General features: G+C 38.8%; 1 protein-coding gene across 5 annotated transcripts; it reads right to left on the bottom strand.

Moving 5' to 3' along the window:
- Positions 1-6,210: 6,210 nt before the first annotated feature.
- LOC136260069 (mucin-17-like) lies at positions 6,211-14,836 on the bottom strand. 5 transcript variants are annotated; one of them, XM_066053709.1, is made up of 3 exons: positions 14,376-14,836; positions 11,962-12,531; positions 6,211-6,520 (listed from the first exon to the last, which is right to left on the bottom strand). In XM_066053709.1, the coding sequence occupies exons 2-3, from the start codon at positions 12,301-12,303 to the stop codon at positions 6,497-6,499; spliced, it is 366 nt and encodes a 121-aa protein (XP_065909781.1). In that variant the 5' UTR covers positions 12,304-12,531; positions 14,376-14,836; the 3' UTR covers positions 6,211-6,496. The 5 variants fall into 5 exon arrangements, 4 of the variants coding, with proteins under 4 accessions (XP_065909781.1, XP_065909766.1, XP_065909758.1 ...); XR_010703417.1 differs by lacking the exon at positions 11,962-12,531; XM_066053694.1 differs by lacking the exon at positions 6,211-6,520 and having other exon boundaries at positions 10,888-12,559.
- Positions 14,837-15,466: the final 630 nt, after the last annotated feature.

Raw genomic sequence — 15,466 nt, 5'->3', positions numbered from 1 at the left:
TGCACGAAGTGCATGTAGCTATTTATACTAACTTACCATAGTTCTGCTTACACAATAATTCACATTAATTTCTACCCAGCATGCATTTGACCACTGGTATATGTCCAGTCACATAATAGAATAGCTAGATATTTATGGTGTGCTATATAAATAATTTGCTATTTATCTATTATACTGGACAGGCAGACTGACATGCCCATCGCTACTCCATTAAGAACAATTATTAATTATAGATTATAGAATTAATACTCAAATTGAGTTTGTACATTGCAAATAAATAAATAAGTAAATATTTTACTGGACAGGCAGAATGATGCCTGATTTGTTCAAGGGACTCGTGACTAGCTAGCCCAAAAGGTTGCTAGACTACTCAAGAAGTTCATCCGATTTAATCAACATATGCATGCTCCACATGATTTGAATGGTGAAGGCCAGATATATGATACATGCAGCACATAGCAGCTTATAGCATGGAGAAGAAACGTGCGCGAAGTACTATGAGGCAAACAAATAGCTAGCTAGCTAGCTACAAATAAGCGCGACAGCAGTGTGCTAGCTATGTAATTTCTACATAGAAAATGCCAGTAGGTAGTACAGCCAAAACAAAGGTATATTTAAGGTATATTTAATGAAACTGAACTGCAAAAGCTACGTATTTGTAAACCCAGTTGAATCTATGCAAGCAACGCTAAGCGCCTCAGAATTAAATTATATCGTCCCGTACGCGTACTGGGCCCTATACGCGTACGGGATGCCCATACGCGTATGGGACAGGGAAAATGCCCATACGCGTACGGGATATCCCATACGCGTATGGGTTGTCCCATACGCGTATGGGACAAAATACGCGTATGGGACAAAATACGCGTACGGGATGCAACAAGTATAGTCACTGTACAAATCGATTATCTTGCTCTTTCTACTGTCTAGCGCTATAATTCCAAAACTACACACCACAGAAGGCTGAAACTTTGGTGGTCCATTCCTTGGACACTGCTGATATTGCTGAGTGAATAAAAAAGATTTTTTTAATTGTGCGAACAAGTCGGGTTTTTGCAGAGACGGTCACATATGGGATGTGTTATTAGGTCAAGTAAACAAGATCAAACCTTTTTGGAATAGGTAGTTGCTATTGTTCCGGCAGCCGGACACAACTCTCACAGGCTATTGCTCCGGCATGTCATCACGTGGTCACTTAAGTAATTAGTAATTAGCTAACTGTTTTTCTATGGGCTGACTCGAGAGTTAAAGATTGACATCGCCTTTGGGTTATTTGAATCAACAAAAAATTGCAGAGGTTGAAGGTAAGCTCCCATTCGTGGGAATAACTTCAGCTGGAACATAATCACGACCAGATTTAAATGTTTCATTGCTGGTTCTGTGGTTGTGCTTGCTTGAATTGTTTGCATTTCAGTCTTCCTGACTTCACCATCTTCACTATACAGTGGAACCCCTCTTAACAGACACCCCTGAATGGTGGACAGCCTCTTTATAATGGACAATTAATCAAGTCCCAAATGAACTTCCAATACCCGTGTGTATTAATGCTCCCTCAATAGTGAACACCTCTCCATTCCATAAAGTGGACAGTGCACAATTCCCAGATATGGCAAGCACTGCAGTACAACACATCACTAATCACGGACACAAGTAGGAAAGGTTCATTTCCAGTTACAACAATCAATCGAACTACATCAGAAAGTACTGTCTCTGTGTTGCCTATTCTACAAAGCATCAAAGTTATGAGAAGCCATATGAATGCATATACAAGTGCTGCTGTTAATCAGAATATTGTTACCCGTGTCTTCTGAAAATAGTAGCTGGTGCACTGTAAGAATAAACTGCTCTACATATCATTATGGGAGCATGTATAAAATTCTTGTGGTGCCTAATTGTCTGGATAGTGTAGTAGAGACCAGGGCCACCCAGAGAAATTAAGGGGCCCAGGGCAAAGAGTTAAAGTGGGGCCCTTGACCCAAGTTGTAAGGTGAAGACCAAAAAAAAAAAAAAAAAAAAAAAAAAGGTCACAACCTGCTGGCAATGACAATAACTACCCATCACCAACCATATCTCCTTATCTATAAGCTTGCTATACTGCTCCTCTGAAAAATACTGTGACTGCTCTATTAGAGTATTTAGATCTGACTGCTCTATTAGAGTATATCGATCTTTTAAACAGGTATTCAAGGGGCCCTTCATGGGGCCTCCTGGGGCCCCTTTCAGGCTGGGGCCCGGGGCAAAATGCCCCAGTTGCCCCCCCCCCCCCCCTGTGGGCGGCCCTGGTAGAGACCACACACCGTACAGTAGGAAACCCATGCTCAATAACATCTGTTGCTATTAAACTGATCATACTGTATCTGGTTCACATGGTACCATAACCCGTCTTGACATTGCGTGTGTGTGTGTGCGTGAGTGTGTGTATGTGCATGTGTTTGTGTGTGTGTGTGTGTGTGAAGGTGTGTGTATGTGCGTGTGTGTGTATGAATGCGTGTGCGTGTGTATGTGTGCGCATGTGCATGTCCCCGTGTGAGTGTGTGTGTGCATATGCCGGGTATCTGTGACTGGATTTGGCAAAACCAGGCTTTTACACACATTCGATTCTTTGACATTAACTGCTTGTAACTTGATTACTTTGTATGCTATTGACTTAAAATTTTGACACAATTATATCATTGCATTGTATAAGAGGTCAAATTTTTTAAAGTAATAGTTTATTTCTACGTTAAGTTATGGTCCTTTAAAGTCATAATTATGTGTGTGTGTGTGTGTTAGGGTTGAGACTAATACCATAGTTCAAAAGCCATGAAGCTTCATTCGGTTTCATAACATTTGGATCGGATGCTGCTTTACCCCACCAAAGCTTTGTTACCATGGATACTAACAAGTTTAACCAGTTGTTTGAGTGTTGTCACTCCTTGTGAAAGCTGCCATTTACATATTTTTGGTTAGCTTGTACTGGAGCTACAGTATAACAAAGTGTGGGAGTTTCTACGTATACACCCTAATAACTATCAATTATGTTCATTGATTGTTGACATGACATTTGTAAGAAAGCTGTGAAACTTTGGTAACATTTTCAAAAGAAGCTTCAGAGGATGTATTAGTTTGTGTGTGTGTGTGTGTGTGTGTGCGTGCGTGCGTGCGTGGGTGAGTGTGTGCGTGGGTGAGTGTGTGCGTGCGTGCGTGCGTGGGTGTGTGTGTGTGTGTGTGTGTGTGTGTGTGTGTGTGTGTGTGTGTGTGTGTGTGTGTGCATAAGGTAGCATAGCCAAGTAGCTAGAGTATCAGTTTAGTAATTAAAAGGTACCAGTTTGATCTCCAGGTTGTTGTTACTTCCTTGAGTAAGAAACTTTACTCACATTACTCCAGTCTACCCAGCATTATAATGGGACCTGCGTGGTGGCCTGGTATGAAGTTGTAACATCAATTATGATACCTGGTATTAAACGGGAAGCAAACGCCCAAACTGTCAATTTTTTATCTGCTTTATGGAGTTGTCACTGAGCATCAGGTTCTGTGGAATCTTTTCATGAGATCTAGACCATCCAGAGATTGACCATGTTCCAGTACATGTAAACAATATTAATGTACTGATTAGTCGGACAGTAATACTGGAGCTATGTTGCACATGCACATAGCTGTTGAGACCTTGGACTTTTTTTTGCTTTGTATGTATACATACATGTGTGCTATGCATGTGCATGCACGTGTGTAAGATTCTTGGGGGTAATTTGTATAATGTATAGTAACATACGGTATATGTGTTCTGTTAGAGTAATTAGCCATGTGGGCTGCATTGATATATGTTCCTAATTTATAACTTTATTGTTTGATTATTTATAGCATGGTATGTTTCAAAATGTGACATCCCTGAGGGTTCACTGTAAAAGTAAGAAGTGACATTTACCATCCGGAGACATGTCTTGAGTATTGAAGGCCACTGGTTATCTGGGCAAGAAGACTGGAACATTTACATTTGTGATTAGTACCAGTAATAAATGATTTTGTCTATGTAAGCTTGATATGTATAAAATATGGTTTGAATAATATTTTAATTTCAAACCCATGAAACTGGACAGTTTGCTGTAACTATGTGTTGTATACAAAAACTATTAAAGTGTATTTGTGACTGTATTTGACAAAACTCAGCTTTGATGCACAAAGCTTCATTAGGAGATATGCCGATTTTAAGTAATCATTGTGTAGTAACTTCCCAGTGTCTACAACTGTGCAGACAAAATTTGCACCTATTATTCATCTATTTACTAGCTATGACTGTGTGGGTGTATAAGATTCTGATACCCAAACTATGCACTGTTTTGGCAACTTTTTTGAGTGGGTAACAATATCCCAGGTGGTAGTAATAGGGGCAGTGGGTGGGGGTGGTGGGTGCACTTAATATAGGGTACAAAATGGAGCCAGAAGACAAATAACATGTTCCAAACTAAATAAGAAGTCAAAACCTTAAGGTGTGGCAAGTTTTTTTCTCAAAACAGAGCAAATTTTCTGTGATGTACCAAAATTTACCCTTGTGTAGGAAGCATGGTTCCTACACGTGTAGGGCAACATTAAGAAATTTTTTAGGAAATATTCCCGCTCTGTTGAATTTAGTAAGAAAGATTCCTACACTTGTAGGAATTATTCCTAAACTGCAATAAGATGTTTTACACTTTGTGCCATGTGTAGGAATCTTTCTACAAAATTCAACAGTGTGAGAATATTTTCTACAAAATTCTGCAACAATTCTCCATAAAGCTCTACATATGTAGGAACCATGCTTCCTACACAAGTGTAAAATTCCTTCCAGCACTTTACCTCTAAATTATGATTTCTTATTTAATTTGGAATATGTTGAATGGAATCCAGAGGCCAAGTTTGGGCCCTCCATGACCCTTAAATCACTCCAAATTGATCGAGAACACCATCTCTGCGAAGTCCCAGCTCACTACACACCATTACAACAAAGCCATGGCCATTTAATGGTGCCAATCTTCCACTCATGGCTTTGACAGGGTTGGAAGAAAGCTACTGCAGAAACCAGACTTGCCAGTCCTGAAGGAAATTCAGAGTGGAATACAATAGTGTATTAGACCAGCAATCCATTTCTGGCGAAAACGTAAGTTTGATTTTGTGTGTGTGAAAGCCGGGTTATATGAAATCCGGTCACATTTATAGCTATCAAATACTGTAAGCTGACTCACATAGAGTAACTTGTTTTAAAAAATGATAGTTGTTATTAGTATTGTTAAAATTTCCACACTCTTGTTATTATAGGAAGACCATATACAATAATCATTCAGCTGTAGTAGGTTTCGAAGGGAATTAGTGCTACCATGATAAATCAATAATACAACAATAGTATCGATATAACAAGGTGGTAGTATGAAATGATATTATAGCTAATCAGTTATATCAATGGTTGCATGACAGCAGCTGAGTATAATGATGTGGTAAAGGCCAAACAGATGATATTTGGCATTTAGGTTGGTCTTGCAATTGTTACAGTTAGTTCTATATCATGATACGTATATGTTCATATAGTGACTGATGTACAATATAGAGTTGTTCTATATCGTGGCAGCACTAAGGGGAATATTGTTATTATAATTTTCATGGATTGGTAGCTTTGCATGGAAACTTCCCTCCTCAAAGTTTGTAGCTCAATCAAATTGGCATTGTTTGAGTATTAGTAACAAGCAAGATTGTGAACAAATAAAAATTTTTACACTTAAAAATTTCTATCTAAAAAAATTCCAAAAAACCCACCATACAATGTATATTTAGTATTACTTGGGCTGAACGAAATACTGGAGCTAATTGGATACTCATTAAAATTGGTACTTGGGTACTCTTTAAAATTATGTTATCCATTTATATCAGCTCGCTAGACTATTATTAGGTTTATGTAAAAGAATTTTTAAACTAGAGAAGGGACAATGTAGTACTGCTGTAATAAAAAATACTGAAACAAGCTGGATGGGAGTAGTATGTAACTTCCAAATACCGTAAAACAATAAGAAGTGAATATCCCTACTATGCTACAGAAATTCTACAGTCAAAATTAATGTACTGTATACGTAGTGTTCTTAGCTGACTTGCATAGAGTACACTACTAACTCATTTACCCATGGTTTGCCTATGAACTCAAATTCACAGGTTATTCATATTTATGACCCTATGAACACTTTCTGTTTCAATGTGAAATTGTGGGCACTTTGATTTCATCAACTTAATAAAATACTCTTCCCTACTTATTCCACTAGTGTACTTATCACCAACTTCAACAGATAACAATAACATTTCACTAGAGTTAAGCTGGCCTTGTTTTTGAAGAGCCTGACTTAACAGTTCAACATTCACTTGTGTCCTGATATAGTCATCATTTTGATGTATAGCATAAAACACAACCATTCTGTGTATATAGTCTTTGTAGTCGGCTTCAGTCTGTAACACTGAGCAATACTTTATGAAGGAGGGGTAACCATTGGCAGGAACGTGTTTAATTATAGCATTCATTAGGACCCTAACAAAAAAAAGATATTGACTCATTAAAATCACTGACAAGATACATCACATTAGCTAATACACTGTACAGTGAAACCTCAGTATCAAGGCCACCTCCTATGGGACCTTTAATATTGAGGTGGTCTTAATAATGAGGTCATAAAGTACACCTTATAGTTATGTTTGGGACATACTTGACATGATCTAATTGATTAAGAAGAGGTAGCTGTCAAGAGCAGTTATAGAGCCAGTACCTGCCCATGTTTGCCCTACCTAATACATGCTGTACGCTTTCCTTCAAAAGTGCCCAAAAAAGTATATTTAAAAATATTAAAAAATACCACCAGAGATTTTAACCGACAACTTATGTTTACAAGCCACGCACTTTACCTTTTTAACCATGTGATCCATAACTTGGAAGGGCTTTATTATAAAATTTGTTTATAAAGGCATGCGTAATTTTAATGGAAGAATGCTTGCTTTACACCCTTGCATTCAATACACTGTAAATGACAAACAATGGGAGTTTGAAGCTTCTTTTAAAAGCAACTTCACTTTTAGATACACATAGCAAGTTCAAATGATATGCAGATGGACAGACAACTTTATATACACGGTCCTTACATTGAGTTTACTGTTTATCATGAAGTGCCTGCAGCTGCATCTATACTCTACCACAACATTTCACTTTGTGTATGGTTAACTGAAGGTAGCAAGGTTATGTACACATTGTATGTGATCATTAAACAGTAAACATGACAATCACATGTCTTCTTGATATTTGAATAGAATTCCAAGGAAGTACTGATGCCATTTATAGTCATGTGATGTACAGTATTATTATAGTATCACCAAACTACTTGCAAACTCTAAAACTTCGTTATTGACTACTACCACAACAATTGAGGTACAAAACATGTTTATCATAGTTAATGACCACACCAACACATGACCAAAATAAAAGATTATTGATCTTAACAAGTAAACATACATAGTCCTCTCACAAGACTGCCCCATGGGTGTTACCTGTACATGTCTCACAGTGTAAATTGATAGAGCCATGCTACACTGGATTTAATTATTTTAGATGGTACAACAAGATGAGCAGGCTAGGATGCAGTGTGAAATTAATTTTATTTTGGGATACTCAACTCAGAAGAATTTGTTTTTGTTGGACACTCAGCCACAGCTACAATATACACACCATGCTTCTTACTGACTCCCACCCATTTCACTCCACTGATGTATTACCTAAGTACCAAAACCAAATACTGGTGAACACACAGTAGCTATACTATATTTTGCAATATACAACTTATTTCAGCACATTTGTCACTCAGTAGCTATACTATATAAAGAGTTGCTACTGTGCCTAAATTACTGTATGAAGAGTTTTACGCATTTTTGTACTTGTTCTATTTAGTACATGTTAGGGCTGTACGATCAAAATAATAAACAACCACTCTTGGTTATGATGTAATATCACAGGACTGTTTTGTAAGTATGTGTTGACTTGTAGTATTTGTTAAGTCAGTATTTCCCCAACTAGTTTGACACATTTCCACAAGTTTTTCATCTGACTATGGTTTATTTACTATATTTATGATAAATCATTTAGGTATCACGATAATTTTTCATCTAAGCTATCTCCTAGCCCTAGTGCACATGATCCCAAGCTCATGTTAGATGGTAAGATTGCAAGACAGTTGTCAGGTACAATCCCTTTTGCTGGTGATACCACATGAAAAACAGCAAATCAGATACTTCGTAAGAATTTGAAAAAGTTTGGTTGCCTATCATTGGTTGATTTTCACTTGAGTCCAATTCAGAATTTTTGTTCAACATGCCAATCACTGTATGAACAAGAGTAACCCTAGTTTAATAATATGAGTTGATAACAAGCTTGGTTAATATGGATAGGATGTTATTTCACACCAACTACCTTAGTGTATCTACACATGCCATGGGGTAAACAGTGTAATATCACAGCACATGCATGTTAACTACTGTATACAATACGTTAAACAATAGAAATGCACACAACTGAGCTAAGGCAATCTGCAGAGTACATAAGTACTATATATAGCATTGTGAATGTCTCAGTAGCTATAATACCAGATGCCAGTGACTAAAGAGAATACCAGAAAGTTGTTGTGAGCAGGAAACAAGCCCTGAATGTCAACTTCCGAGCTGCTTGTCTGCAATGTGACAGCTAGAATGTCAGTAGGGATGCGTCGATTTCGCCAGCAAAATTATTGGAATAATAGGAATACAAGAGCAACAAGCAAAATGCTGGCAAAATAGGAGCAAAATAGGAGCAAAATCGAGCAAAATAGGCGCAAAATAAGCAAAATTTGTTAATCTCAGATCTGTTTCAGACAGTGTGAATGTAACTGCATAACTAACACAAGTAACAACTTACCATAGCTACGTTTAACACTCGTACGTTAAATGAGTATGGCTCTAGCTGAACTTTGACCCGAAGGCGAACCCACAATACATGTTAGCGAATAATCACGTGTGAAATAGTGTCTACAATGGATGTGATAGAACGCATTGACTACAGTTCAAGTGCTGAAAGCGATGTTAGTGAAGTAGATGACAGTCTTAGCATTGTTAGTAATGATGATGACCGTGAATCGTCTCGCGAGTCAGATGTTACAACAACTTCGACTAGTACAACTTCGAGGACTCGTTCTACCGGAAGTGCCAGCAACTCAACGACGCCAACGTCTAGTGGAGTGTCCTTGCTTAGTGTGCTAAAGGCACCAAGTGCATCTGACTTCTCTCGTAAGAGAAAAATTGCCAAAAATCCACCAGCTGGCAGGAAGAGAGCATTATTGAAGAGCATTATTGAAATGCATTGCAGGTTGTTCCCTTCTTTAAGGATGACGAGCTTGAAAATTTGAAGGCTGAACTTCCTTCTTATGTAGCTAAGGCGGATGGTATTAGTGATGAACTTGCTGCTCTGGAATGGTGGAAGCTCAATGCAACTGATTTGCCTTTATGGTCAAATGCTGTAAAGAAGGTCTTGACCATACAGCCCTCCTCGGCTGCTGCAGAAAGGGTGTTCTCACTATTGAATTCAGGATTTGGTGACCTACAAGGAAATTCACTAAAGGATTATATGGAGGCATCAATCATGCTAAGATACAATCACTAATATCTAAACACCATAGTGTATGTAAACAGTGCTTATTGATTATTACATGTAATTATTATTATTACATTGTACACCAACTATGGAGCAAAATAGATTGTTGACAAGCAAAATATTGAGCAAAATAGGTAGGTAAAAAAAGAATTGCTGGAAAGAAAAATAGGTGAGAAAAAAAGCAAAATAGACTCATCCCTAAATGTCAGCTACTCTCCTTAATAGATAATGCACTTTCCCTGAATGAAAGTTTCTTTCATATTTACAATCTGAGTTTTATTGTAGAGTAACACAGAGGTAGGAAGTATGGGATAGTTTAGTAGCAATACAAAGTAAGAAGTCTCCACTAACATAACAGTTACGTACATGTGTGCATGCATGTGGATAAAATAATTTTATAGGTATATCAGTATAAAGCAGGACCCCAAAGGCCTCATGATACAACAAATACTACTAGTTATTAATAAAATACATTCACTTTGAATAGAAAGTTAGTGCAAATATCTAAATAAACTGCAATATTAATTACCAATAACAATACTGTATAGCCGGAATTTTCAAGGGATGAAACTTTTGCAAATTTTGTGTGTGATGATAGCTTCATGAAAATATAATCGTAAAATGTTTGAGTTTATACACACAGCTATTACTCGCTTTCTAGACTTTCGTGAATTTAAAAACGTGAAAATCGTATTTTGCAGTTTCACAAAAGTTTCATCCCTCAAAAATTTTCCACTATACGGTAGGCCCATACTGATAAATGTGGTAAAATGTTTACCACAAACAAGACAGATTTATAAGGGCATTAATTGCTAGATTTATATTGTAAGAGAAACAACACAATGCGATTAAAACAAAAATTACCTCAATAAAACGGAAACCAATATGATAGCTTTGTTGTTACGTATGAAGAGTAAAGACATTATTTTAGGTCAACCTTTGATCAAAGGAGACTGACTGCATGGTCATGTTCCATAACATAACTGTAAGACGAGAATGTATGAATGTTTAATTTATGCATTAAAATAGCTACTAGGTATTGATACTGTAGTGTTGGGATTACACTTTTCTTGATATTTGATGATGCATGACCAACTTCCTACCTTAGACATTTCAGTAGCATTTTTTCACAATTTAATGCTTTATTACGTGATTACAGATGGTACTGTAATACAAGACAACTTACTGAAACAAGGTTGTTTGTGAGGCCAATAACGTACAAGCCAGGATGTGTAATGACACAGATATCCATGAAACCAATGAGTAGGCTTACCTTTTCCGGTTCGTGGAGATCCCTACATCCATCCATATACAAGCAGTCGGTGAATGGCCTTAAATAGTTCAAGTAAGACAGACATCGTAATATAAATTTATTAGGTGACACCCAACTATTGTTTCACTAACACTATGGTAAGACCTTAATTACCTGAATGCATCCCCTTTAGAGTAACTTAATTTAGTGCAAACAAATGTGCTGAAATTCGAAGGTTCACTCGTTTAAAGCAATTGTGTCTGTGAGACTAGATAGGCCAGGTTCTAGAGATAGGAGCGACACGTCGGGATCACCACGTTGACGACTGATAGAATTAAAGCACGTGACATACGCTAGATTACAAGCACAATAAACGCACACCATATACAAGTGTTATAGCATGTACATAGTTCCGATCTGTAAGAGGCAATCCACCAATTGCTCTGGCAGCATTACCCTGCAATTGTGCCTTAAGATAATTGAACTTCTGTATCCCACTGAGGTTGGGATTGGCATCAATTGCAGCATAGAACGAATCCCAGAATGTCTGCCAAGTTAAGGGGTCACCTGAGAAAGTAGGCAAGGACAGCTTTGGTAGACGGCTAGTGGCAAACTGTTGGGTGCTGGCGTGATATCCAGCTGCTGGAGTGGGAAACAGACTATGATGTGTAAAGTGATCCACTGATGTCGTGTACAAGCTTCTAGCATCAGGTACTGACAGCAACACTGAACTTTGATGATTGGCAAAACTTGTGATGGATGTGGTGGGGGCAAGTGGTATCAAAGGTGGTGGTGCAACATTGCTAATAACAAGGGTTTCTGGCAGTGATAGAGAGGATACCACATTACTGGTTTGCTGAACCTGAACAGGAGGTGTTAACAATGTTGTAGTTACTGAATTTGATGACACTGCAATATTATTTGCCCCTGCTACACCATCCAACTGTGGTGGGCTGGTATCAGATGGTAAGTTTGCACTTATTTGTGCTTCACTACTGCGTGATACTGTGGTGACTGACTGTGGTGGACTTGTACTATCTACAGACTGACTCACTTGTGGTTGGTTTGTTGGTGGACTGGTGTTCTTTGGCTGTTTCTGTATATCTATGAAGGTTTGAACTCTTGTTAACTTGTCTGCAATATCATCCTTAAGGTCCTCAGATTCCATAATGTAGTCTTCCAGCCCTTGAGGCTCATCAATTAGAGTAATAATCTGTTCATCAATTTTATTTAACTTGTCACACTTGTCCTGGAGTTGTTCCATGGCTTTAGTGAGTAGTGCGATAGAGTACTCGTCCACTTCCTTGTCAACAAGGTCATCGATCTTGTTGTAGAGTCGCGTCACGTGGGACTTTAGTCCTTTGCGAGAGGCTTGATGGCGAGACAATTGCTCCATCTATCCAGCGTGATCCGCTATTAACACAAAAACAACGACGGTATCAAATGGGTTCGTGGCTTGCCTTAACGGGTACCGTTATCAACGATTTGCCACGGTACAACGACTTCTTTGGCTGGTGTTAATGTGTTCTCGGGCGAAATCCTGGTCACAGCACCAATGTCTGTGAGACTAGATAGGCCAGGTTCTAGAGATAGGAGCGACACGTCGGGATCACCACGTTGACGACTGATAGAATTAAAGCACGTGACATACGCTAGATTACAAGCACAATAAACGCACACCATATACACGTGTTCTAACTATAGTACATTACGTAATAGTATTCTAAATACTAAGTCAGTTCTAGACAAATTGAATGTAAAATCAAAACATTCAAATCTAGTTGGAAACAGCCCAATGTCTAATTAGCAGCCGGAAGTTATATAGGGCAGTGCCAAGTTGTTTACAGTGATAATATTATGTATCCCACAGCAAGTATATTTAATAGTTATACCACGGCTGTGAAGGAGTTTGCTGATATATACACCCAAAGCTCGAGGGCCACAGGCCCGAGGGCTGTATGTCAGCAAAATCCCAAGCAGCCATGGTATGAGTGATATATATCACTTGGGGCGCACTCACCTAATAAGTGAAAGAACTAACGAGAACTCATCCCATTTGTTTTATACAGTAGCATCTGAAAATCGATCGTGGTTTTAAAAGCGTGGGCTAATAGCCATCAAAACGTTGTCCTTACATTAAAACATCATTAATATGTTACTGTGCTTCCACACACTATGTTAGAAAACTTGCGATTGTGGGATTGAGTTTATATTGTTTCTCATTTTTGTACTAAGTTAGGCCAACTAACTTCGCTATTGGGACAGTAAGTAAGTTGTTATATTAAGTTAAGTACTTAGGACTGTAAGTTACTAACCTATTTCAGCATAGCAGTAGTAGTTTTTTCGTTCTTTGGTCTGTTCAAAGGCTGATATGCAGTGGGTAGAAATAAGGGAATTTGTGATTTGCGCATACTCGAAGTATACGGAACATAAATAAAACCGACCAAAACTGGACGTATAAATTTATGGGTTGACTGGACAAAATGTGAAAAAGCAGCCCTATGAGGTATTCTTGTGTATTAACAAAGGTTTAGAATTAGTTGCTAATGTTTTTAAAAGCTTTCTAGCAAGATATTTAGAGAGAAAATTCGCTAAGAGGGCGATTTTGCTTGTACCCATGCCTGACATGACAGCCTTACTGTTAAAGCTTCGGAGCTCAAACTCCCGACACAACATTGCTGTGAACTGGCTAACAACAAGACGTGTTCAATTTTGAAGTCGAGGTTTCTACTGAACAAGCAGCCCGATTTTGTAATTGAACACGTCTTGTTGTTAGCCAGTTTACAGCAATGTTGTGTCGGGAGTTTGAGCTCCGAAGCTTTAACAGTAAGGCTGTCATGTCAATGTCTGTATCAGGCATGGGTACAAGCAAAACCGCCCTCTTAGCGAATTTTCTCTCTAAATATCTTGCTAGAAAGCTTTTAAAAACATTAGCAACCAATTCTAAACCTTCTTTAATATATAAGAGTACCTGATAGAGCTGCTTTTTTCACATTTTGTCTACTGATTGCCAAATTTTATACGTCCAGTGTCGTAACTTTTCGTGACGCCATAAATATGTGCAATTCACAAATTCCCCTATATGCATCCATGATCGCCCAACTGAACAGTTATTTTGTGCCTTCATTATCCTTTACTAACAACCAACTAGTCCATCTTAGAGTATATACTCAGTTTAGCAACCACTACAAAATCGAGTCCCATAATGCAAAGCTCTATGTCGCTCAATATAACGAGTCAAAGCGTATCATTTCTTTGAACTGGCTGGGCATCAAAGTCATTGGCAAATCGCTTTCCCATGATATTGCCTGAGCAATATGCGAGTTAAACACCGAGCGGCGCCTTTGAACGCCCACGCTAAAGTGGTATATAGTTAGCTATACTGACCAGGCCCAACACTGAGTCCGGGCATGGTCTTCGCTTTGGGTGGGATAGCCAGGGGCTATCCTAGATATTGTATGAGCTTACCTATTTTTATCAATTGTACTTAAGGTGGACGCTATATTTTCCAGTGTGTATTTATCCACTAAACCACACGTGTGACATCTCTCTACAACACGCGAGCAATCACTGAGATCCTCAAACATTTTGTAGTGTCTTTGTAGGGTTAAATACTCCAGTGAGCGATTGTATTCCATTACTGCTGTTTTCACCGGTCAAGATACGGCGTCAACATCTCCACTGTCACACTAATGCTAGCTGTCACGCACTGTCAGCAAAACTGAGTTCAAGGCGGCTCGTCTAGAACAGAACTAATTAGTCGCGCCCGCCAAAATGCCGCTGTTTTCTGTCATCAAGGGTGTCTGTCATGCCCTACTGAGGTCTAGAAGCAGCCAACCAACATAGTCTATACCACCGATCAATCACTCCAAATAATAGCCAGTCCAGTATGCAAGAGTATGCCGGTATGAAGGGACTACCGTAAAGGGGGAAACTTTTGCGGTTTTGTCGCGAAAGTTCCCTCCTGCTGCGAATTCTATTGCTAGCTACCTCTGTCGGATTGGACCTGATATGTGAATTCAGAAATACGAGGTAGAATGATTAGAAGGTCCTGCAGCAGCCCAGCTTCTTTCGAGCCACGCCTACTTATAGGGATTGTGTATCACTGTTAGTCGAACTGACCCGGGTTCGAGGCTATATCACTGCAGGGCCGTAGCCAGACTTTTACCTGGGTAGGTTCTTTAGACAAAAAGGTGGACCTTTTGTACAGTTTACATCACGGAGTGGTAAAGAAGTATCTGAGAGTATGGTCCTCCCCGGGAAATTTTTTGAAAATACGTACCAAAAAAGCTAAATTTGGTGATATTTCAGACTTTCAGTCACTAAAATGATAAAATTTTGGACTTTTATACTAAAATTATGGACCTTTCTACTAAAGCTGTGGACCTTTTACTGAAGAGGGGGGCTCTTCAGAACCCCCCTTCCCTACGGGCCTGCACTGTCTGTAGTCATACCGTCCATACGTGCCCATTTATCAGTAGGAAGGGTCATGTTCCAGCATCAGTTGACCTTGCACTGGGGGAGGGGCGTCTTGGGGCCGTTTCCATTTTTTTTTCTAT

The sequence above is a fragment of the Dysidea avara genome, chromosome 1 (genome assembly GCF_963678975.1).
Source record: "Dysidea avara chromosome 1, odDysAvar1.4, whole genome shotgun sequence".
In the NCBI taxonomy this organism is placed as follows: domain Eukaryota; kingdom Metazoa; phylum Porifera; class Demospongiae; order Dictyoceratida; family Dysideidae; genus Dysidea; species Dysidea avara.
This window is presented reverse-complemented; position numbering and strand designations above follow the sequence as displayed.